Genomic DNA, 21,567 nt, shown 5'->3' with positions numbered 1-21,567 from the left:
CAAGTTATTGGTTTGAGTAAAGAAATCTGCTGGACAATGCATGGCCTCCACAGCCGCCACCACCAATATGCTGATGACACCCAGCTTCCTACCTGAAGCTCGGACGTCACTCTTGGCTTCCAGCCTTTCTGCCAACTTCCTACCAGACAGCAGTATTTGTGTGTCCCACTGGGCTTAATCTAAAGATGGCCAAGTCGAATTCATCATCTTTTCTGTCTCGTATTCTGTGGACGCACAGCATTCCATTTTCCTAAACCCTTGCTTCTTGATGCATTTCCTGCCGAGTTCTAAGGGCTGGCACTTGCTTCTTTGTTGCATTGTCTTCCACCCTATTGCTTCAAGCTTGCTTCATGTTTTCTTCAGCCCCAAGGTAATAGACACCCGCTGGTCTCAGCACAGGTCTCAAACCCCTTCTAATCCATCCACAGCAGCGGTATCAGTACAAATCTGATTTTCCCTAATTAAAGTCTTCATGGGCTTGAGCCAAGATTCAGGAGCATTCCTGTACACCCTGATATTGGCAGCCTGGACCCTGCCAATCTAACAAGCATTTACATCAGTTCTTCCCACGAGACACAAATGAGAGAAAACCTGCAGAAATTCTCACCAGTTACCCATTGCTCGATGCAGCTTCTACCTTTTCTATGGTGCATTGCAACCTATGCAGCTGCTGCCATGCCATGCCTGAGCCCTGCACGAAATGCATTTGAACTGAAAGAGCCACGATATTGATGTCACCAACCAACGTGCTCCCCAAATCAGGATAGCATCTTCAACATGAATGGAATTGTGTAATATGGCTGTATTTTTCTAAATCTGGCTACATTATGACCCCAGTAGGATAGATGGAATTCCCCAAGCCTTCCAGTGTCTCAATACTCTTATGTCATTGATTTAAAAATTGTTATTTAGATACAACTAGGAAGAAAACAAATATAATTTCTCTAGGATATGTTTACTTCACCAGTAATAGACGTATCTGCCCATAGCTAACAGAGCCTTCCCATGCCCTTCAGGTTGTGTACTGGAACTCTCTGAGAGTTAGGGTTAAGAAACATCTTTTCTCTTGGTTAACAGGGAAACCTTGCCCAGGAACACCAACTAACAGCAGCAGACGGTGGGTTTTTTCTCAGTGTGCTCTCGCTTCCCCGTAGTCCAGTAACCTTTGGGATAATAAATCATTCTTTCAGCTGTGCAGTAGCATTTCAAGCCTGCCTGCTTAATCTTTAATTGCAATAGATCACAATATTGTCAGTTCTCCCCTGAAGAACCCTGACATTCTCAAGCATAACAAAAGGCCACATCTCCCCATATATTAATTACCGCGGTGTCCATGGAATAGGGACTCATTTACAAAGAGAATGCACTTCTGTCTTTTGAATGTTAGAAGGTCACATATGTGTTCGTGGTGTGTGTGTGTTGTGTGTGTATGTTGGAAGATACCTAGGCCTTGCTGAAGGGTCCTATTTGTTTTGTATACTACATGATTTTTTTTCTCAATTACTTCTTAATGCATCTATATGTGTGATGTCAGAGTGTGTCATGTCTGCATATGTGTGGGCACACGTGAGGAGTCTTTCTTGAAATTCACTAGACAACGCATGGCACCAGGAATCTTTTTAGATCGTTTTGCACCTTCGTTTTTGAGGCAGGGTCTTTCAGTTGAACCCAGAACCCACCATTCCAGCTAGTCTCCCTAGCCAGCTTACTTTGGGGATCTCCTGTCTCTGCCCTCTGAGCTCTGGAATTGCAGATGGGCTGCCACCACCCCTCCACCCTGGGGATTTATTTCCCTGTGCGCTGGAGAGCTGAACTCGGATCCTCAAGCTTGTACTGAGAGTGTCTCTCCCACTACGCCATCCTTCCAACTCCCTTCTCGCCCTGCTCACTCCCCACGTCCACCGTGTGCATGCGTGCTTTTCTTTCCCCTTGACCAGCCCATCCTCTGAGGATCCTTCACCTTACCCGTGTCCCCTCCTCCAGGCAACCCTTCCTTGCTTCTGTGACCTCAATTTGGTGTTCTTTGAGTTGTCTGTTCATTAGCAAACACTGGGTAATTTTTGTGTCAGGTACTTGGGCTGAGTGTTCAGACAGAGTCCGTTAAGAAAGAAGGGCTGGAGAGATGGTCCAGAGGCTAATCACAAGTATGGTACACATTCTTGTGGTTCTTGGGATCCCACACCTCTAATCCCAGCACTAGGGAGGTGGAGGCAGGAGTGATATGGCTGGGCAGAGAGAGACATATAAGGTGGGAGGAGACAGGAGCTCAGGGCATTCAGTCTGAGGACTTGTAGAGACAGGATACCCCATTCTCTCTGAATTTCATAGAGGTAAGAATTTGTGGCTGGCTGCTCTGCTTCTCTTTCACCCCTTAATATCTGACGCCGGGTTTGTATTATTAAGATCAATTAGAGTCTGCACTACACTCTGCCCCCAGGGATCTGACTCGCTCTTGGACATCAGGCACTCGAGCATGTGGTGCACATATAGTCAAAACACTCACATACATAAAATAAGATCAATAAACATAAAGTAAAATCTAATCTATTTAGTAACCAGGTCTGAATGCTTGGCTGAGAAAAGAAGCTCCGTGATCCTCAGTTACTCTGAGAAAAGACGGAATGTCACGCTGCCTTTACCTGGGTTCCGGTAAACCACACACACACACAGCTGGCTCCTCAGGAGGTCTTCTCTGCTCCTCTTCCTTCTGTTTCCCCATCCCGCCCATACCATCTGAACCTGCATAGTCTCTGGACCACAGCTGTGGGAGAGCTGTCTCCAATACAGTTTCTGGCCCTAGCGGCTGGGAAGGCAGCTCAGTTACTGAAAGGCTTTCCTCAAAAGCATGAGGACCTGGATTCCATGCCTGAGACTTCAGAAAAGTGCCAGGTGTAATAACCTGGGATGTTTGTAAGACCAATGCTGAGAAGGTGGACTTCAGGGGCCAGCACCCACAGGGAAGGAGTGGTCCACAGTCACTTGGGACTCCAGTGTCTGGGGATCCAATGGCCTCTTCTGGCTTCCATGGGTCACACACACACACACACACACACATACACACATGCGCGCGCACTTACACCTGCACTAAAACATATGTGCATCCACATGGACACACATAAACTTCTAGCACAAACACGCAGCATTGAAAGAGGTTTTCTCTGCCTTTCTCTGGTTTAATTATTGTGTTTAAAAGCACCAATTACTGAAGCCCAGAAAGCCTTCCTTCTAATCTTAGTAGTCTCTTAGAGCTGAAGTAAACAACGCTTTATTCCTGCTGAAATTTTCACTCTGAATAAAAAGTAACAGAGAAAAAGAAAAGTCACACTCTCTGCCACTCAGCACGGCGGTTGTCGTTTTGTTTTGATGTGCTGGGACTCTGTACTAATAAACTGCTAAGGGAGGAAGTCTAAAGATGGGGGTGGAGCTCGGCACAGTGCCTGGCCTAGCAGGCAAGGCCCTGGTTCAGCCCAACCCCACCCAGGCCACCCACACCAAAAGAGAGAAAGGAGCCAACACTGTCTGTTGGCCTAAATCGAGTAGAGATATTTCCTGTCTCTCTCTAACAAATTTCAAGTAGGAAATTGTGTTTTAAACTCTTAAAGAAAAAGGGGCCTTTTCAAAGACTCATGCTCCTTTCTTTTTTTGACCTTACTGGGGGATTTTGCATTGTAGTTAATCCTTTTCATCTCAGAGGACCTTGAGATGAGCTAAAAGATTTTCTTTGAAAAAGTCAATTAACACATTACTTATTGATCTTATTTTATGAGCGTCTAGTCCCCCCCCCTCAAGAAAATCCCCCTGTAGTTGTTATGATTCTTCATAACTACCACTTAAGTGAGGTCTTTGGAGTCTGGTTACACGGGTGGACAGAAGAGAAGGCTACGGTAGAGAATTGTTGCGGGGTAGTCCTTCCGAACAACCTTCAGATGGAGACAACTAGAAAGGCTTCGGGAAAGGCATTTATCCGGACTGAGGGTTTTGTTCCTAGGGAAAAAGACCTACTTAGCTCCCTAGGGAGAATGGCTGAAAGGACGACTAGAAGAGCTGAGAGTGTAGCTCGGTGGGTAGGGCATTTACCTAGCATGAGTGAGGCCCTGGTTTTGACTCCAGCACAGGAAAAGAAAACACATCTGGCTGTATTCAAATCGCAAGCCTTCAGTGTGCTGTGGGCTTGAACTGAGCAAGGGACTTGATTCTCTGCCTGCTCTTTTCTCATAAAAGGGGTTGTCTTAGTCAGGGTCCTCTTGCTGTGAGGAGACACCCGGACCACAGCAACTCTTGGAAAGGAAAGGATTTTATTGGGACTGGCTTACAGTTGCAGAGGTTTAGTCCATTATCATCATGGCAGGGAGCATGGTGGCAATAGGTAGACATGGTGTTGGAGAAGTTAAAGAGTTCTACATCTGGATCCACAGGAAGCAGGAAGGGAGAAAGAATCTGCGCCTGGGCAGAGCACTTGAACCTCCAAGCCCCACCCCATTGCACACTTGCTCCAATAAGGCCACACTCACTAATCCCTGTCAAGTAGTGCCACTCCCTAATGACCAAGCATTCGCTTATATGAGCCACTGGGGGTAGGGGAGCATTTTTATTCACACCACCACAGGAAGGAATGACAGAGAGACACCTCTCTTAGCCGCATAGGGAGAAATGGATGAACTCAAACACATATAATGTTTCACATCATTTCTGGCATGTCTGTAGTTATGATTCCCTTCTTAAATCTCACTCCGGCTCGGGGCAGCCGTGACAGAGCTCACCTGAGCTAAGACTGGCCTAGCACCCCTGAAAACACTGAGCAGTAATGGATTTTGCATTGTTGAAGTGAAGTTCCTCCCCAGGCTCCCAGCTGGAAGAGTCTGGCTGGAAGCTGTAAACAGGCACTTCAGGAAGCCCAGCCCAGAAACTTCCCCAGAGCCATCCACTTCCTTTCCAAACTCAAGAAAGAACATTTGCAAGGAGCCAGAGTGCGGCTCCATATAAGGACAGGCCAGGACGTCTGGCTTGGTGAGATGCCAAATCTAGTCGTACCTAGAAATCAGTCTTATACTACTCAAAGCAAACTGTCAATTGTGGGGGACATCAGAACTTTGAAGGTATTATCCTCTGTTAAATATTACAGTTTCAAAGACAAAGGGATAAAGAAAGAGGTCATGCTTGATACTCAAAAGGGCTTTAAAATAAAACCAGTCCTACAACAGGCCTGAGGGAAGGAGATCATGCCTTTTCCTTCGGTTCTGTTCCTGCATGGAGACTTCAACTTCTTGTCCTGGAAAAAAAAAAGTGTTAAATTGGGTTATTAGAGTTTCTCAACTCCACCAGGCTGTGACTTTTGTAAGGCAATATAGATCTTGGATGTAGATGACAGGCAAGAGAAAGCAATTCTAGAAACAGAAACAGGAAACGACCTCGAAGTAAGGCCATGACCCACATATAAACTGACAACATGACCTCTCCATGGTATGGGAAGGTTTTTTTTAATTGTAGATATGATAGAGAGAACAGCCAGAGGCATCTTGAGGAGTCCAGAGCAGAGAAAGAAATAGGCTGAACATAGCCAGCAGACTGAACACAGCCAGTAAATTGGAAATGGCCAGGGCAATCTGTGGGGGAGGCGAGAACAACTAGGGATAAAGAGAGAAAGCAAAGTGAGAACAGCTGGGTTATAAGAAGGGGTGTAGCTGGGGGGAGGGCGGGCCAGGACGCTGGTGTGGGGGCCCTGAGATGTATAGCCAGTATTTGTGGGTAGGAACCGAGGGAGCCTGGAGGCCAGCATGGGCCTTGATGTGTTGAACCGTGCCACGGGTGTATGTGAATTGTGTCCTTTTTGCCGGAGATGAAGGAAATGACTCCTTTTGGCGCACAGAGCTGGCTCCACCAGTTCCTGAGAAACACCGGCTTTTATCGAACTACAGAGATCCTCCTGGGGTCCAGGTCGAGCCCGGTTCTGAATATTTGGACTGTGTTTTGGAGTTTGGGGAATTGGAGTTTCCTTTGGACCTGACGTCCAGGAGCTCCCAGAGACAGAGAGGCAAGAGAACCAGGAAGGGGAACAGGCCTCTGGGTAGGTAGAAAGTGAACTATGGGAAGTGAACTGTGGATAGGGACCAGCGGGCAATTGGGCTCCTGAGATGAACAAGTGGGCTCTCTTTCCCCACCTTTTTGTGGTGCCCCTGTAATTTGAAGTCCCGGGACAGATGCTCCAGTGTGCAGAATCGAATATGTTCCCTTCCCTCCTGCAGCATCTAGTCTAAAGAGAAAGCCAGATACGAATAACTGCAAAAATAATTATAAGTAATAGCCACGAAACGGATGGTGTGGAGGAATATATATACCCAGTAGGGTTCATGATTCTGAGATACCAGAGGAAGCCACCTTTCTGAGAAGCAATTCCCCACAACTGGAAGCAATTCTGTCAGATCCTTGCAGGACACCGGCACAACCACCTGCTCTTTCAAGCCCAGCGGTGTGCCCCACAGGCAGACCAGCTCCATATACCTTTGCATGGTTTTCACTGTTTAGTAAAGTAATACTGAGTGTAAGTCAGCGAAATCGCTTTCTGAAAGCCGCCACACCCAGTAGAACCAGAAGCTTAATGTATGCCTGTTGGAAGCCAAGTTCCCATCGATTCCCAAGTCATCTGTCAGAGCATAATAGGGAATGTGAAGAGAAACAGTAATTTGGCTCTTCGGAAACTGTGGAATATCCATACTTCATCATGTGGGAAGCCTAAACCCCTGCAGAAAAAATCTGAGACCCGAGCTGACTCGTCTACTAATTAGGGACACCCAGACAGAGTAAGACAGGATGAGTTCCACTTGTCAAATCTCCAGTCCCTAAATTTTAAAATTACAGTTTTAGTTTGCGACCTAAAAAGGAAGAAGTTCTTACACAAACCGTCCTCTCAATTGTTTGTGGCAGGAGGGAAGGTATGGTGCCCATGAGACGGCTCAGTGGGTAAGGGCGCCTGCTCCCAAGCCTGATGGCCAGAGTTGTTCCCCTCCCCCCTTTCTCTCTCACACACACACCTACCATTCTGTGTCTGAGATCCATCTAACAAAAATTAACAGAAGAAAATATACTAATTTATTTAAATAAATCTTATTTGGCCCAACAGTCTTTATAGGAAAAAGACAACCCAAAGAATGTGTGTGTGTGTGTGTAAATGTGTGTGTGTGTGTGTGTGTGTGTGTGAGAGAGAGAGAGAGAGAGAGAATGCACGCATGTACTCATGTGTGTGGTACACAAGCTCATGCATACACACACAGATACCAGAGGTCGACGGCAGATGTTGTCCTCTATTATATCCACCCTATCATCATCATCATCATCATCATTAATAATATTTAGTGTGTGTGTGCATCTGTATACATGCATGCCCCTTTGCACATGTGGAAGTCAGAGGACAATATGAGGAGGTCAGTTTCCTCCTCCCATCGTGTGGGTTCCAGGGATCAAACTCGGTTCTTCAGACTTGGCAGAGAGCAGCCTGCCTGCTGAGCCACATCACCAGCCGTCCACCACGTTTTTGGAGACAGCGTCTCTCACCGAGTCTGGAGCTGGTCGTTTTGGTCAGACAACAACCTCCCGCGTATCCATTCGTCTCCACTGCCCAGTCCTGGGGTTACAGATCTGTAACCAGCGTTTTCATGAGCACTGATGATCAGTACTTGGGTCCTCATGTGTATACAGCACTTTACCCACTGAGCCAACTCAAGACATGGATGTGTTTTAGAGTGTGTTTTGTGGACAGTGGAGAGTGATAGAGAACGTGGCAGTGTGAAATTCGTGAGCTATAATGACAATTAGTGGGGATGGGACTTAGCAAGGCCTCTTTGCTCCAGTTCTACAACTGCCCTGAGTCTCTGGAGATGAGGATGCTGCTGGTAAGGCTTGGGAATGAGAGAACCACCTCTCCCAATGGGTCTTAGATGCTGTCTCTGAGGAGGGTCAGAAAAGGATTCATTTGGCCTGCCTCTCAGGAGATGGGTCGGGGGGCTCAGGGGGGCCTCCTCGCTTCCTCTGTTCAGAAACACAACTTTAGTCATATAAATCATATTGGAAGACTGCAATCCATCTAACTCTGGGAAATGCTGGCTTACTTTTCACTGTGAAGATCTGACCTCTTGTCTATGCATGCTTCGTATTGAAACTGATACCTACACTTAGTCATGATATCCATGGTGGCTGCGGCAGATATGAGAGCCGAAAGAATCAGAGGAAACATTTGCTATCAAATTTAAATACTCAAGGCATTTCATTTAAGTACCTTTTATTTCAGTATCCTTGAATTTTTTTTAAAAAAAAAATGGTCTTGTGGCACTCGCCTTTAATCCCATCACTCAGGAGGCAGAGGCAGGCGGATCTCTGTGAGTTCAAGGCCAGCCTGGTCTACAAGAGCTAGTTCCAGGACAGGAACCAAAAAGCTACGGAGAAACCCTGTCTCGAAAATCCAAAAAAAAAAAATGGTCTTATGCCAAAAGGAGGCAACATTTATAAATGCAAATAAATGTGTGAACAAATACACAGACCCTCTTAAGTAATTTACCAACTAGAAACTGCCCATCTGTGTAGGAGAAAACCATCCTGCACGCCTGCAACATGACCCAGCGAGAAGACTTTCATCCTTGGTCGTTCTTGGTTCCTCAAGATGAAGTCCTCAGGCCCATACTGAGTCGACCAGGTAATGATGGCTGGAAGAGGTCAGCGCCTGCTTGCTCTCCCATGAGCTCCTTCAGCTTGTTCCTCCCTGGCTCACAGCAGCTCTGACGCACTCTCGTCTCCTTGGTCTCATGGGTCAGATGGACGCTCTCCAGTTCTCGGCAGCCAGGGTCTCCTCTCTGCCATTCACCTATCAGTACTCCCTCAGTTGGACCCAAACTCCTCAAAGTCTTTGGTCCAGACTGTCCAAGGATAGCCTGAAAGTTTTTAAAATGCAAACAAATATTATTCACCTCAAGAGTTTCTTAAGTGCTGTCTAAAATTAGAATTGGTAGAGAACAATTTTAAATCATTCATTTCAAACATCGTATCCTATACTATGAAATACCTTCTTTCCATCACTGACTAGGGGCTCTATCTGCTACTGTGTTACACAATGATGCTCCTACTGTATCCCTACAAGGACAGCATTGGAGTGATGAGAACCTTGCAAGCATAGAGGAACCCTGGAGATGCTTCTTGCCTCTGCTACCACGGGACTTTGGCATCCTCTCAATGGAAACATGGGAGTTGGTGCAGGTCTCTCTGTTAAAATAGCCCACGGTAATGGTAGGACTGCAGTGGAGTGATTTTTCTATTCCATATGTTTATTTAGGGTCTAGCAAAAGCTAAGCATCCTGCCCTCTGACTGGCGGCTCTATCGTCAGCTCTTCCAGACCCTGTCTTATCTTACGTTCGTCACTGGGATTGCAGTTTCTCTACCCTGATTTCCCCACTAACTGCCACGTTACTTTTGCCTAGGAGTAGAGTTCTTGACACAAAGTTCCTCTTTGAGGCAAATAACCAAAGTGGAGAATATTTATCTGTGAGCTTGAACAGTTCCGGCATGAGGACCGGCGTGGGAGGAAACAGACGTGGGGCTCAGGAAGACTTTCTTGGCACTCTCATTAATCAAACCTAGGAATTTCTAGCCAACGGCAGACCCTGACCACACGAAGTCCTGCCAGACTTCCTTCTTGAACACACATGTATCCACACCGCTAGGTTTGCACTTTGCACATTGGCCGTTTGGACTGGATCTTTAGTTACCTCTCCAGATCAACTCTCCCCTTCCTTCTATCCACTTGGTGCCCTGCCAAAAGGCTGCACAAGCCACCTCAGCTTGGCTTAGTCTGTCTATCCTTGCTTAGCCTTAGCCAGTGGAAAAGGCTAGCACAGCTGAGCAAAGGAAGGGCAGGGTTCGGCTTGGTTTTTCCTCCCTCTCTCTTCAGGGCAACCAAAGCTATGATATCCTTTGTTTGAGGTCAAGCCCCTTATCAGACAACTCTTCCTAAACAAAACAGACTCTCTCTCTCTCTCTCTCTCTCTCTCTCTCTCTCTCTCTCTCTCTCTCCCCCCCCCCCAGAGTTTTCACATCTTGTCTTGATAGACTATTAAACTTTGACTTACTCAATTTGAATAAAACACTAGTTTTCTGCTAGAGCCTGGGCCAATAGCCTCTCAAGTACTATGAAGTCTTAGGGACAAGACCGGCCATGATGAAGCACAATGGGAGGATACCTAGAGACGCCGTTTTCCCTCCCCCTTTCTGTTACCATCTTTACATGCCGTAGGTGAGCTTTCCCTCCCCCTTTCTGTTACCATCTTTACATACTGTAGGTGAGCTTTCCCTCCCCCTTTCTGTTACCATCTTTACATGCCATAGGTGAGCTTTCCCTCCCCCTTTCTGTTACCATCTTTACATGCCGTAGGTGAGCTTTCCCTCCCCCTTTCTGTTACCATCTTTACATACTGTAGGTGAGCTTTCCCTCCCCCTTTCTGTTACCATCTTTACATGCCATAGGTGAGCTTTCCCTCCCCCTTTCTGTTACCATCTTTACATGCCATAGGTGAGCTTTCCCTCCCCCTTTCTGTTACCATCTTTACATGCCATAGGTGAGCTTTCCCTCCCCCTTTCTGTTACCATCTTTACATGCCATAGGTGAGCTTTCCCTCCCCCTTTCTGTTACCACCGTACGTGACCTTGTGTCACTGCAGTCACTTAATACACATTTGCTGAATGAATGAGAAGCATCTTGAAGACACCTCTGAGCATATTTTTAAATTAGAATATATTATATCAAGGCACATTCCTCTAGGGTATCAGATGCCAAAGGTAAAGTTTTCGTTCAATGACTGGATAGATGGGTTGGACTAAACAAATCTCACGACCCCTTTTCTCATGCTCTGACTGATTTACCGCTCGACTCCAGGACAAGCGATGCCAAGGGATGAGCTGACATTTCAGGGACAGTTGCACAGACCGAGAGATTAGTCTAATAGACCGAGAGATTAGTTTGCTGATCCTTCCTGAATCTTGGAGAAAATGGGCACTTTAGCTCATGTCACCGAATTCCAGTGGGCTGGCTTCACAAGTTTATCACTTCTATGTCCTCCGCCCAGACAGAAATGCTGATGAGGGGCAAGCAGAGTTCCCTGAGGCCGTTCATATTTATAATGCACCGGTCAAATCATCAATAAGGCTAGGCATCACTCACTGTGTATATTGATCTTGCTGGAGCACTGCAGAAGTGACTTCGAGTTCTGGTATTGGGGGGAGCACCTCCATGATCCGCACCGAGGGCAGCCTTCCAGTGGACTCTACAGTTCAAGACAAAGAGCAGTGTCAGTCAATAGCAAGACAAAAAGAACTTGTAATATGGATGGATTGGAAGGGAACCCTGCCCTCCTTTTAAAAAGGAGCTGGGCAGTTTCTGTCGCTCATTCAATTTCTTTCAGATGGTTCTAATACTTTAAGCCCACTTCCCTCAAGTTCAGGTATGTGCCCTCATTTCCTCCTTCAGCTCCTCGCCCCATTTCCTGAGAATGCAATCTGAAGCTGGCTAAAATCACTATTAAAATTAGCATTTATTCCACAGTTAGTCTTCTAAAGGATAAAATGACCAAACATCCCCAAACAAGAGAGTCAAATGAGATCGGAAACAGTCTCCACCTGGGCCCAGAACTCCCTGCTCCCTATTGTCTCCTCCTCGCTGAACCCTCGCACTTGAGGCCTGAGCATCCTTTGATTTTATTTCACGGACAGTGAGTACCAACTACTTCCAGGGTGCCACTCCCATCAGCCCAGCCCCGCCTTGGAGTTCCTAAAAACCATGATTAGTGTCTAGTATTGAGTGAAGAGGAAGGACACTGTTTTACAAATGGAATCAGCATCCCAAACTGCTTGGATTTGAGCTGACAGAAAGGGAGATTATCTCGACTGAGTCCGAGCCTGATTCATAACAAAGCTCTCCAAAGAGAGACCAGGTCTTCTCAGATCAAGATCCCAAGATCAGAAAGATTCTAGAAGCAAACAGTCGTGGATTAGAGAAGCAAACAGTCGTGGAGAACTGTAGGAGACATGAAGGAGCAGAGGCACACAGACAGTAAGAAGCCAGAGTCCTCAGAACCCTATAGCAAGGAAGTGCCTTCTGCCAGACATGAACCTGGAAGCAGAGGTCTGGGTGAGACTGCAGCATGGCTGACCTCTTGATTGCAGTTTTGGAAGTCTCTAAGCTGAGTCATGCTCAGATAAGGAGTGACCAGCTTCCAACCCGCAGAAGCAGAAATAACACGACGCATTATGTTGCGTTAAGCAACAAAGTTTGCGGTAATTGATTACACCGTTGAAACAAATATAGTGATCGACAGAGTCTCGGCCTAAATGTCACCAGAGGCGATGGTTAAAAATGCAGGTTCTTGGGCTCTGTCCCCAGATCTATTGGATTTGAATGTCCCTTCCTAGAAGCCTGGGAGTCTGAATGTTCTAGACTTCCAAAGTGACTTGGGTGTGCATGAAAGCTTTTGGAATAAATTTTCTGTGCAAACAATTGCTTAGATGTGCCCCGACAAGATGTCTTTGGCCTTCTGTAAGCTGAGATTTGGAGACTGCTCTTTTTAAAGGTCATATCAAAGGAGTCTATTCATAAAATGAAATAATTATCATGCAGAATTAATAAGGGTCATCTGCCTGGAGAGCCAGCTGCACATTGTCTGCTTGTGGATTCAGAGTGTGGATGTTTTATAGCACAATATGACCACACTGTCAGAAGGAAAGTTATTACCTGTCAAAATGATACCTAGTCGGGAATATCCTCCCTCTAGTGGTATGTTATCTTCGGCGTCCCCTAGTATCCAAAGTCATGCAACTCATATACTAATAGCAAAACTTCTAAAAACTGATTTTAAAAAACATCCAAAGTCAGAGAGATGTGTGTCATTTTAATTCCTTCTTCAAAATAGCTAAGACAAGTGAAACTTTTCCTCTCACATTGCCCTGGAAAATAGTTTCCTTCAAACCCTAATAATTCACCAACTCTAGTTAAGGCAGCACAAGCTGTCAGAAATATATTTAAACGTCATAAATGTCTTTTCAAGAATTTGTCAATTCTCTCACTCAAACACTTGATGCTTTTCAAGAACCTCCAAAGGTCTTTAATGTTTTTCAAAGAACCCTAGTGTGGTTTTCAGCCTGACTGAGTCTCAGAAACAATGGATTTCCACAGTAGAAGAAAGGCCTTATCACACTTCCTGTGACGACGTCCAGGTTGCCCTGCAAAGCAATGCTTACCCTCCCCCCTCAAAAAAAAAAACAGGTTTCTATCACTTTTCAGAGGTCTTTTACATCTGGGACATCTGGGGTCTAACCTCATTTCATCCTTCCCACGTAATACTGTATTCCCTCCGTGTAACCTGCAGGGTGTTCTCACAACGCTTTGTTCCGGGTGAATTTCTGGTCTGTCTCCCAGTGGAGAACATATCTAAGCCTTCTTCTCTTGGTTGGAAAGCCTGTCTTTCCCATCAAATTTTTCATGTGCTTGCCTCCAAACTACTTATTCAGTTACATTTTATTTTTTACGTATGTGAAAGGAGTGTGGGGGCGGGTGCTGATGTGTGTGCACAAGTAAACGTGTGTGTGCATTTTGAGGTCAGACACGTCATTCCTCCTCAGGTCCTGTGCGCCTCATGTTGATGTTTTATTTTGAAACGGGGTCTCTCACTGGCCTGAGCCTCACCCAAGTAGCCTGACCAGTGAGCCCGAGAGATCAGCCTGTCTCTGTCCCTACAATCAGCTTTTTTCTATAGGTCCTGGCTGTTCTTGAATTCAGGTCCTCCTTCTTGCAAATGTTTTGATAACTGGCTTACTTATTTTTTGTGATTATTTATTCGTCTTGGAACGTGTTGGTTAAGCCCAGATCATAAGGCAAAGTCAGGCTTGGAATGGGGATGTACATGGTGGGTATCAAGGGAGGACAGAGGGTCAAGGCAAGGACCATCTGGGCAAAGATGGAGGACTTGTTCAAAGCATGTGTTCTGCAGTCTGTTCTTCCAGAGCTGGTATAAATGACTGTCACATAAAGGCATTCAATGAACGCCTATAATAAATCATTCTATTCCAGCTGTGGACTCTTCCGGCAAAGAAAGCCATCCTTTGCATTTTGATCTAGTCTGTAACCAAGCAGATAGCTATAACCTTCTCTGCATTATGAACCCAACTGGCATTTTAAGAGTCATCGATATTATGGGTAAAGCAAGTAAAAATTAAACTTTCATGTTATCTTGCTTAGTTGCAAAACATCTGGCACCAGCCATTCATCTTCTCTTCTGCAAGCAAATGAAACCTGCACAGTCTTTATTATCCCGGCCATGAACATGCTGGGAATTATAACTTTCCATTGCCATTAGTTTTATTTGGGGGTGCTATGAATCAGGATATCCCCCTACAACCTCTCTCTCTAGCTCTTGGTGATCCAACACCCTTGTCTGGACTCTGTGGGCAAAGGTACATGCGTGTGTGTGTGTGTGTGTGTGTGTGTGTGTGTGTGTGTACAAACCCACACATAAAAATAAAATCCCTTTTAAAATGCCTTTCTTAAGATGGTCATTGTTTCTCATTGCTCCTTGATATCCTTAGCAATTCTACAAAATTCACTGTCCATGTTTCCAATGAAGGAGAATTATGTTCCTTCTGATTATTCCTGCTCGGTGTGTCCATGTTCATGTTTGTGTTCACCTTTCTCATCCTTAAGACTCGTTTCTTTTCTAACGTTTAAATTTATTTCTGATATTTTTTGATACAGGGTCTTAGTGTGCAGCTCTGGTTGTCCAGGAACTCATTGCATAGACCAGGCTGGACTCGAACTCACAGACATCATCCTGTCTCTGCCTCCCTCCCGTGTGCTGAGATTAAAGGTGTGTGCCATGACATCACCTCCCCTTTTCTATACCCACTTCTCCCTAGGGTTGTGCTGCTTCATAAACTCTTATCATGAATGAATGGGATCCCAAAGGCTATGCTACAGTGAAGGATACAGAACAGGTAATGTGAAGTCGTCACCCATGTGACGATATTCACTGAATGGATAAGATAGTCAGGAAATTAACACAAAGACAGACAACATAAACCATCACGTTTCTCGGGGAAGGAGAAGAGCATCAGAGGCACACTTGTTCCATGTGGCTCTAATAGTGGCAGAGGCCGGCTCTGAGCAGAATAGGGTCCTGCTGAGTCCTCCTTGCTTGTTTTTTAGAGGATGATGATTTGGGGATGGCTGAGCCTCTCTCCTTCCCAGGGTGTGTACTGTGTGGCAACACTACCCTGGTAGGTCATGGACCACAGGGCCATTCCGGAGCGAGTGGTTAGCACTGACACCAGGCTCAGCTGAATGCTACACACAGGCATCGCTTTTTTGAATTCCGCTTCTTTTCTTCATGGTACCGCATTTCCGGAGACTCACATGGGCACATTTTCCCTTACCTCTCGCTGCTGCCTGTAATCCATCATGACAAAGAGCAGCCTTAAAGACAGCTCAGGGGAGACATGATTTCCTCTCCACTTCTCACTGGAAAGAGCGACTTAGAATGAAGAAGGGGGTGCTTTCAGGGTAAAGGACGATAAATGAGAAGGGCCTCCCCCTTTTCCTTTAGAAGATGCTAAGCCTCAAAAGGATCCTTGGCCTTAAAAAAAAAAAAAAAAAGAACCTCACCCCCCTGGGTCTGCCCTGAACATTCCTACAATATGTCTGGTACTAAAACCAGAGGGTTTTTTAGTGAGAGCCGTTACAGAGAAGGCAGCCCCAAGACAGCTTCTTCGGGGCTAGGAAAACCTCAGGCTCATAAATAAAACTTGTGAGGTTCATCCCGTGGCTAGCCAGGCCTTAAAATTTGTGACTCCCGCAATTATCTGAGGTGACAGGGGAACAATTGACTTGTTCTCAGACAAGACTGCTGTGCTCAGAATTATGGCTAGGAAACAGCCAGGCTTCCTCGGGCAATCACAAAACCCAGCAGAGGTGGGCTGAACCATTCCTGGGCAGGTACACTAGACAAGAGAGACGAGCAGCAGAATCGCCATTTTCTTCCTTTAAAAGATGATTTCTCACCCTAAAACAACTCTGGGGGCTTTTATGTCACTAATTAAACAAAATCTTTGTGAACCACACAAAATGTCCATTCACTTGACTCCTAGACATCTGATGTTAAGAATTGTCTAGCTGTTGCTTACTACTAACCCTGGCTTAATAATTTTTCGTTGCCAGATTATGTAGATTGAGATCTTGAGCTGCATCCAGGCTAATTTGTTCCCAGGCTAAGGGTCTATCTGACTGCCTGTTTCAGTAGTTAACCGAAGCCTTGGGCACAGGGTCCCCAGTAAAGTGCTGGGCGGGCCTCTAGGTGGCTGCCATTGTCCTGCAGTGGAAGCAGGAAGTTATCCAGCTTCCTCTCGTGTTTGAAAAGAGTTTACACACCAGATATGAAGCTTCCTTTTGTGCAAGCTTCTCAACTAGTGCAAGTGGCTGCTCACCCGCTGAAAACAAAGAATATAAACAATATCAAAAAGACGTCAAAAACATCCTCTGTCGCCAGGCAAATGAGCATAATCCTACGGGGCGGGGTGGGGGACAGAGACAGAGCTATAAGCTTGAGGCCAGCCTGGGCTACATAGTAAGCCCTTGTCTGACAGAGAAAGAGAGAGAATAGCGAGGAACTGTCACACAGACTGCAAGAGATTAAAATGAAATCTAAACGCAAGCCAGGCCTCGTGACACAGGGTCACAAATCTAAGTCAATTCAAGGCCAGCCTGGGCAATTTAGTGGGTTCCTACCTCAAAATTAAAAAGGTGGGGAGGCTAGGGGAGCATAGCTCAGCGATGTAAATAGAGTGTTTGCCTAGCGTGCCCAAGGCCCTACCTAGGTGGAATTTCCAGTTTTTTAAAAATCCTTTCTCTTTGGTGAAGGAAAAGGAGGACCTTTACCCTGTCCACGTCATCGGCTTTCGTTTTAATGTGGTTTGACAGTAGGCCGCGCAATTAGAAAGATGAAGTTGGAACCGGCATCTGTGTTCACAGCCCTCTTAGCTGCTCTAATTAGGATCCCCTTCCTCCCTCCCCCTTCTCGGGCGAGGACAGAGCCTTTTTAATTGAGGCTATTAGAAGTTCTCTTTACACAACGACGCCCTGTGAAGTAAAGGCTCCAGCAGAAGCTCTGCCCACTGTACAATTACCTCTCGCAACTCTGAGAAATAATAGTATCTTGTCTCGTTTAAAAATAAATCCCCGGCTCGTTCCCCATGGCGTGCTCTCCCTTGCCTGCTCACGCGAGCTTCTTCTTGCCAATTAGGCAAACTTTCCGTTATTTAAGGAGATGGCTTTGATCATAATTGTCCTTTGATAATGAGATGCACGGAGCTGGATTACAGTCGCCCACAGTTCCTTTATTCTAAACTCGAGGCTACTTAAAATGAACTCGGGTCTGGAGTTTGCGGTGTGCGGAGAGGGCGCCGCCTTGGCATTTCCCGTCCTGCGCTGTTTGAAACTGCAGAACTCACCTGGAATAGCCGTCATATTCAAGACGCTCAGCTTCGCAGAGTCACTTCCTCTTAAGAGAACGGATGCAGATTTGGGTTTACGACCTATTCCAAGAAAAGAAATTAAAGATTTAGATACCAAACGAGCACATTCTGTCACATGTGGTGGTGGTTTAGGCCTCTAATTGCAGCACTTGCCGAATGAGGCAGGAGGATCCTGAGTCTGAAGGCAACCTGGACTACACAGTGGCCCCTGTGTCGCTCCCTTGCAAAGTCACATTCCCACTGTGCTCCCTGAGATAGCTTAGATTGTCAAGGAGACAGGACTGGCCACAAGGGAATCTGGAGCAACACGGCAGCAGGAGTTTTTATTGTTCTTTCACTAACCAACACAGGCGCATGTGGGCACAAGCCTTTAACTCCGGGCACCCCAAAGGCAGAGCAGATATATCTATGTGAGTTCAAGGCCAGCCTTGTCTACACAGTGAGTTCTAGGACAGCCAGAGCCACATAGTCAATTCCTATCTAGAAAAAAACAAAACAAACAAAACCCCACACACCAATAACAACAAAACCAGTCTCTTTCTAAAAGTAATGGTTTCTCCACTATCATAAATACTGTTATGTCTATCTATTCTTGAAAAGGCACCAGCCAGTATTTACAAAATGCTATTTTTATCTATATGGATATGATACGCAGAATATTTAAGAAGTATTGCAGATTAGTTATATCTAGTAAGTAGCTTGAGTATTGTGATATTTTTCATTGCTTTATATATTTAGACTTGCAAGGAAAACACTTAGAAAGCCATTGAATTTGTATTCTGGATAGACGTTTAAGAGAATTTAACGTACTTCCCACTGTGGCCCGTGTCTTTCTAGGCATTTTCCTACCTCGTATCTTTCTTTCTTAGTCTGCATTCATACATGAAAAATGGTTCAAGAAATGTAGAACTTTGAATTATTTTCAACTGCCACACATGTCAATGCCTAGAAGATGCCAAGTTTTACTCTGACATTTTATTAATTGTGTAGATTTTTACAAAACTGCTAACTTACCTGAGTTTGGGAGTCCCCCCCACTTTTTCTGCAAAAAGCAAAAATAATAGTACTGTTTCCATACTGCTGTGGTTTTACCCGGTGGCCACGACAAATACCAGGACAAAAAGAGGAAAGGTCTTATTTGTCTTCTACTTCTGGGTCACAGTCTAGCAGTGATGGGAGTCAAGGCAGTCCTGCTAACTCTTCTGCATGGTGCCACCTCCCACCAGGGAACTCAGCTCACAGCCAGGAAGTAGAGCAGGAACAGGGGAGGCTGCCGCCTGTTAGCTGGCTTGCAGTCTGGCATGTACTCAGCTAGCTTTCTTATCCAGTTCAGGACTGCCTGCTTAGGGATGGTGCCCGCATCGGTAAGGAATCATGACAACCCCACCACCACACAGACACGACCAAAGGCCAAGCTGATCTGGGCAATGCATCCCTTGAGACTCCCTGCTGAGGTTATTCTAGGCTGTGTCAAGTTGACAGTTAAGGCCATACAGGACACACGCTTTGATCACCCAGTGGAAACTGTTGTTCTACAAAGACTCAACATGGTCATGTCATTAACCATGACGCGGCAGACCTTTATTACTAAGGGATCAGAGATGAGACTCGTCCTGCAACGACTCTCAAAATAATCCCTGCAACAAAGAATTAATTCAAAGAATCAACGGCACTCTTGCTGCAGGTGAACATTATTTATTAAACAACCTTGCCTGTCAAAGAACATAAGAAGTGAACGCACCCAGCCATACTACAAGCCTTCATTGGGAAACCAGGTGGTGGCACACACCTTTAATCCCAACACTTGGGAGGCAGAGACAGGTGGATCTCTATGAGTTTGACAACAGCCTGGTCTGCAGAGCGAGTTCCAAGACAGTCAAGGCTATTACACAGAGAACTCCATTGCAAAACAAAACAGAGAAACCAGAATGAGAGAAAGAGAGAGAGAACTGGCTGTGGCCTGACAATATTCAACTCCTTGGGTGATCTCTTTATTTCAGCCTCTATCCCAGCTCCATGTGGCAGAGGCAAGTACCGTGTCGGACAGTTGAGGAAAACCATGTTTAGCAATGGTAACTCACTCAAAGCTATAGGAGGTAATACAAGGATCTGATGTCTTCAGAGTCTGCTATCATGGCGATGCTTTTATACAGTCTTTAAGAGATCTGTCAATCAAGTCTGATATGTAGCCAGGGTATACACGTGCAGTGTTACAATCCACCCTGCGAGGTGAGTGCCCAGGTCATGCTAATTACCAAAGCTGTTTAACACTGCTCCCACTGTTCCGACTTAAGAAGCCCTTCTAGTTCCGTCCCACCCAAACTCCATCGACTCCCCCTACACTTATTAAAGATTTTTACTCTCCTATTGTCACCTAGAGACCCCTCTGCTCTGGGTCTCTAGCTCTGCAAGTGTCACCACGTCTTCTGCCCTCACTTCCACTAAGCCCTCCCAGCCACCATCGGGGACAGCTCCTCCTTTTCACCCTGCCTTTCTTCCTGACCGTTTGCCTGTCCGTGTAGGAGAATGGCCCCTGAATGCTGGTGCTGCTGTCTTTCCTTTAGAGTCTCCAGAACCAGCATTTACACAGAGGAGGAACACAGTAAGTGGCCAACCGAGCTAAAACGAAAATCTGGGGCGGACAGGTGTGTGTGCGCGTGTTTCCCTGGGGAAAGCCATATGGCCGGGGGGTGGGGAGGGTTATTTCCCGGTACTTACTCTGCCACCTCCGCACTCTCCTGTGGTCCTCAAGGATTTTGTGGATAATGAGGATGATGCCGACCATAAAAACTAATAGCACTAAAATGTACCAAGTGATCTTCACGGAACAAGTGACAGCTGTAAAAATGAAAAAGAAAAGAATTTAGGCACTCTAAAAATCAGTAAAGGTGGCAGGCGTAGGCACTCGCCAACCCTCTGAGGTCTGCCCCAAAAACTCACACAGAGGGAGGACAGAACCAACTCCTGCGAGTTGTCCTTCGGCCTGGACTCCTGTGTCATGGCAGACATGCACACACAAATAAATATATATAAAATAAAAAGATTCGACACAGTGAGACAGAGCATGAGATAAGAGGCCAAGTGGAGGTGTATGCCTTTGGCAGAAAAGCCATTTGCTGCCTTAACTTAACAGGGACCCTTGCTCTCCTGAACACTTTTCCAATATATTAAATGAAGCTACTAAATGAGGAAATTGGCCAAGTGGCTCCCAGGGATCCATTTAATTCAAAATCCTGGCATTTAATTTCACTTCCAGGTGATGCCAATATCAATTTCCTCGTTGTACATCAAGAGTGCCACAAAGCAGCCTTATATCAGGATTGTGAGCGATTAATCATCTTGGTCGTGGGCCATGCAGCCCCAAATATGCCCTCAAATTAACAAAGGTACAGCAAGAGCAAGGGGCATGGGGCAGCGACGGAAGGCAGAGGCCGAGGACTGAGTGACTAGACCCTGTTTCTGCCTGTGTTACAGCGTGGATGGAAAATGTCCCCAGAGACTCCTGTGACTGAACACTTGGCGCCCAGTTAACTGTATCATTTGAGGAGGCTACACCGTATATGACAGGCATAATTTAAAACTATTAACCACCTTTAAAATGATTAAGCTTTAGTGAAGAATTCTAAAGTGATGGAGAAAGCTTCCATCTTTTTAGAGTACCCAAATGTCTAGCAAACAGTTCTGTCATAGCACCTGCAGCTCCGGGGGGCTGTGTGATTCTTTTCTCTGGTTTTATGTTCGTCTGACTCCTGGCCCCCATCCGGGCATGGTGCTGGGCATGGTGGTTGACATACAGAAGGTACTCACTAAATGGATATATTATAAAATGTTTTCTAAGAATACATTTTATGGCTGAGGTGGGGGTACACCGCTTAGCAGAAAATATTAACTGTGGGGTTCGGAACAGGGTGCAAGGAACTTAATCAGCCTCGAAAAGAATTTAAATGTCTAAGATTCTTTCTCCTCAGAATCAGCCAGTCACACACACACACACACGCACACACATGCACACGCAC

The 21,567-nt window shown here is 45.8% G+C and overlaps 1 protein-coding gene across 1 annotated transcript in view; it reads right to left on the bottom strand.

Moving 5' to 3' along the window:
* Positions 1–8,456: 8,456 nt before the first annotated feature.
* The window catches only part of Tmem156 (transmembrane protein 156), a 30,722-nt gene continuing 17,611 nt past the window's right edge, over positions 8,457–21,567 (bottom strand). Inside the window, exons 4-7 of the mRNA XM_075943428.1 lie at positions 20,270–20,389; positions 17,528–17,611; positions 11,199–11,301; positions 8,457–8,918 (exon numbers count right to left, since the gene is read on the bottom strand). Of these exons, the coding sequence (XP_075799543.1) occupies positions 8,885–8,918; positions 11,199–11,301; positions 17,528–17,611; positions 20,270–20,389 (341 nt within the window). The 3' untranslated portion in view covers positions 8,457–8,884. The remainder of the gene's footprint in view (positions 8,919–11,198; positions 11,302–17,527; positions 17,612–20,269; positions 20,390–21,567) is intronic.

This window comes from Microtus pennsylvanicus, chromosome 12, assembly GCF_037038515.1.
Source record: "Microtus pennsylvanicus isolate mMicPen1 chromosome 12, mMicPen1.hap1, whole genome shotgun sequence".
In the NCBI taxonomy this organism is placed as follows: domain Eukaryota; kingdom Metazoa; phylum Chordata; class Mammalia; order Rodentia; family Cricetidae; genus Microtus; species Microtus pennsylvanicus.
This window is presented reverse-complemented; position numbering and strand designations above follow the sequence as displayed.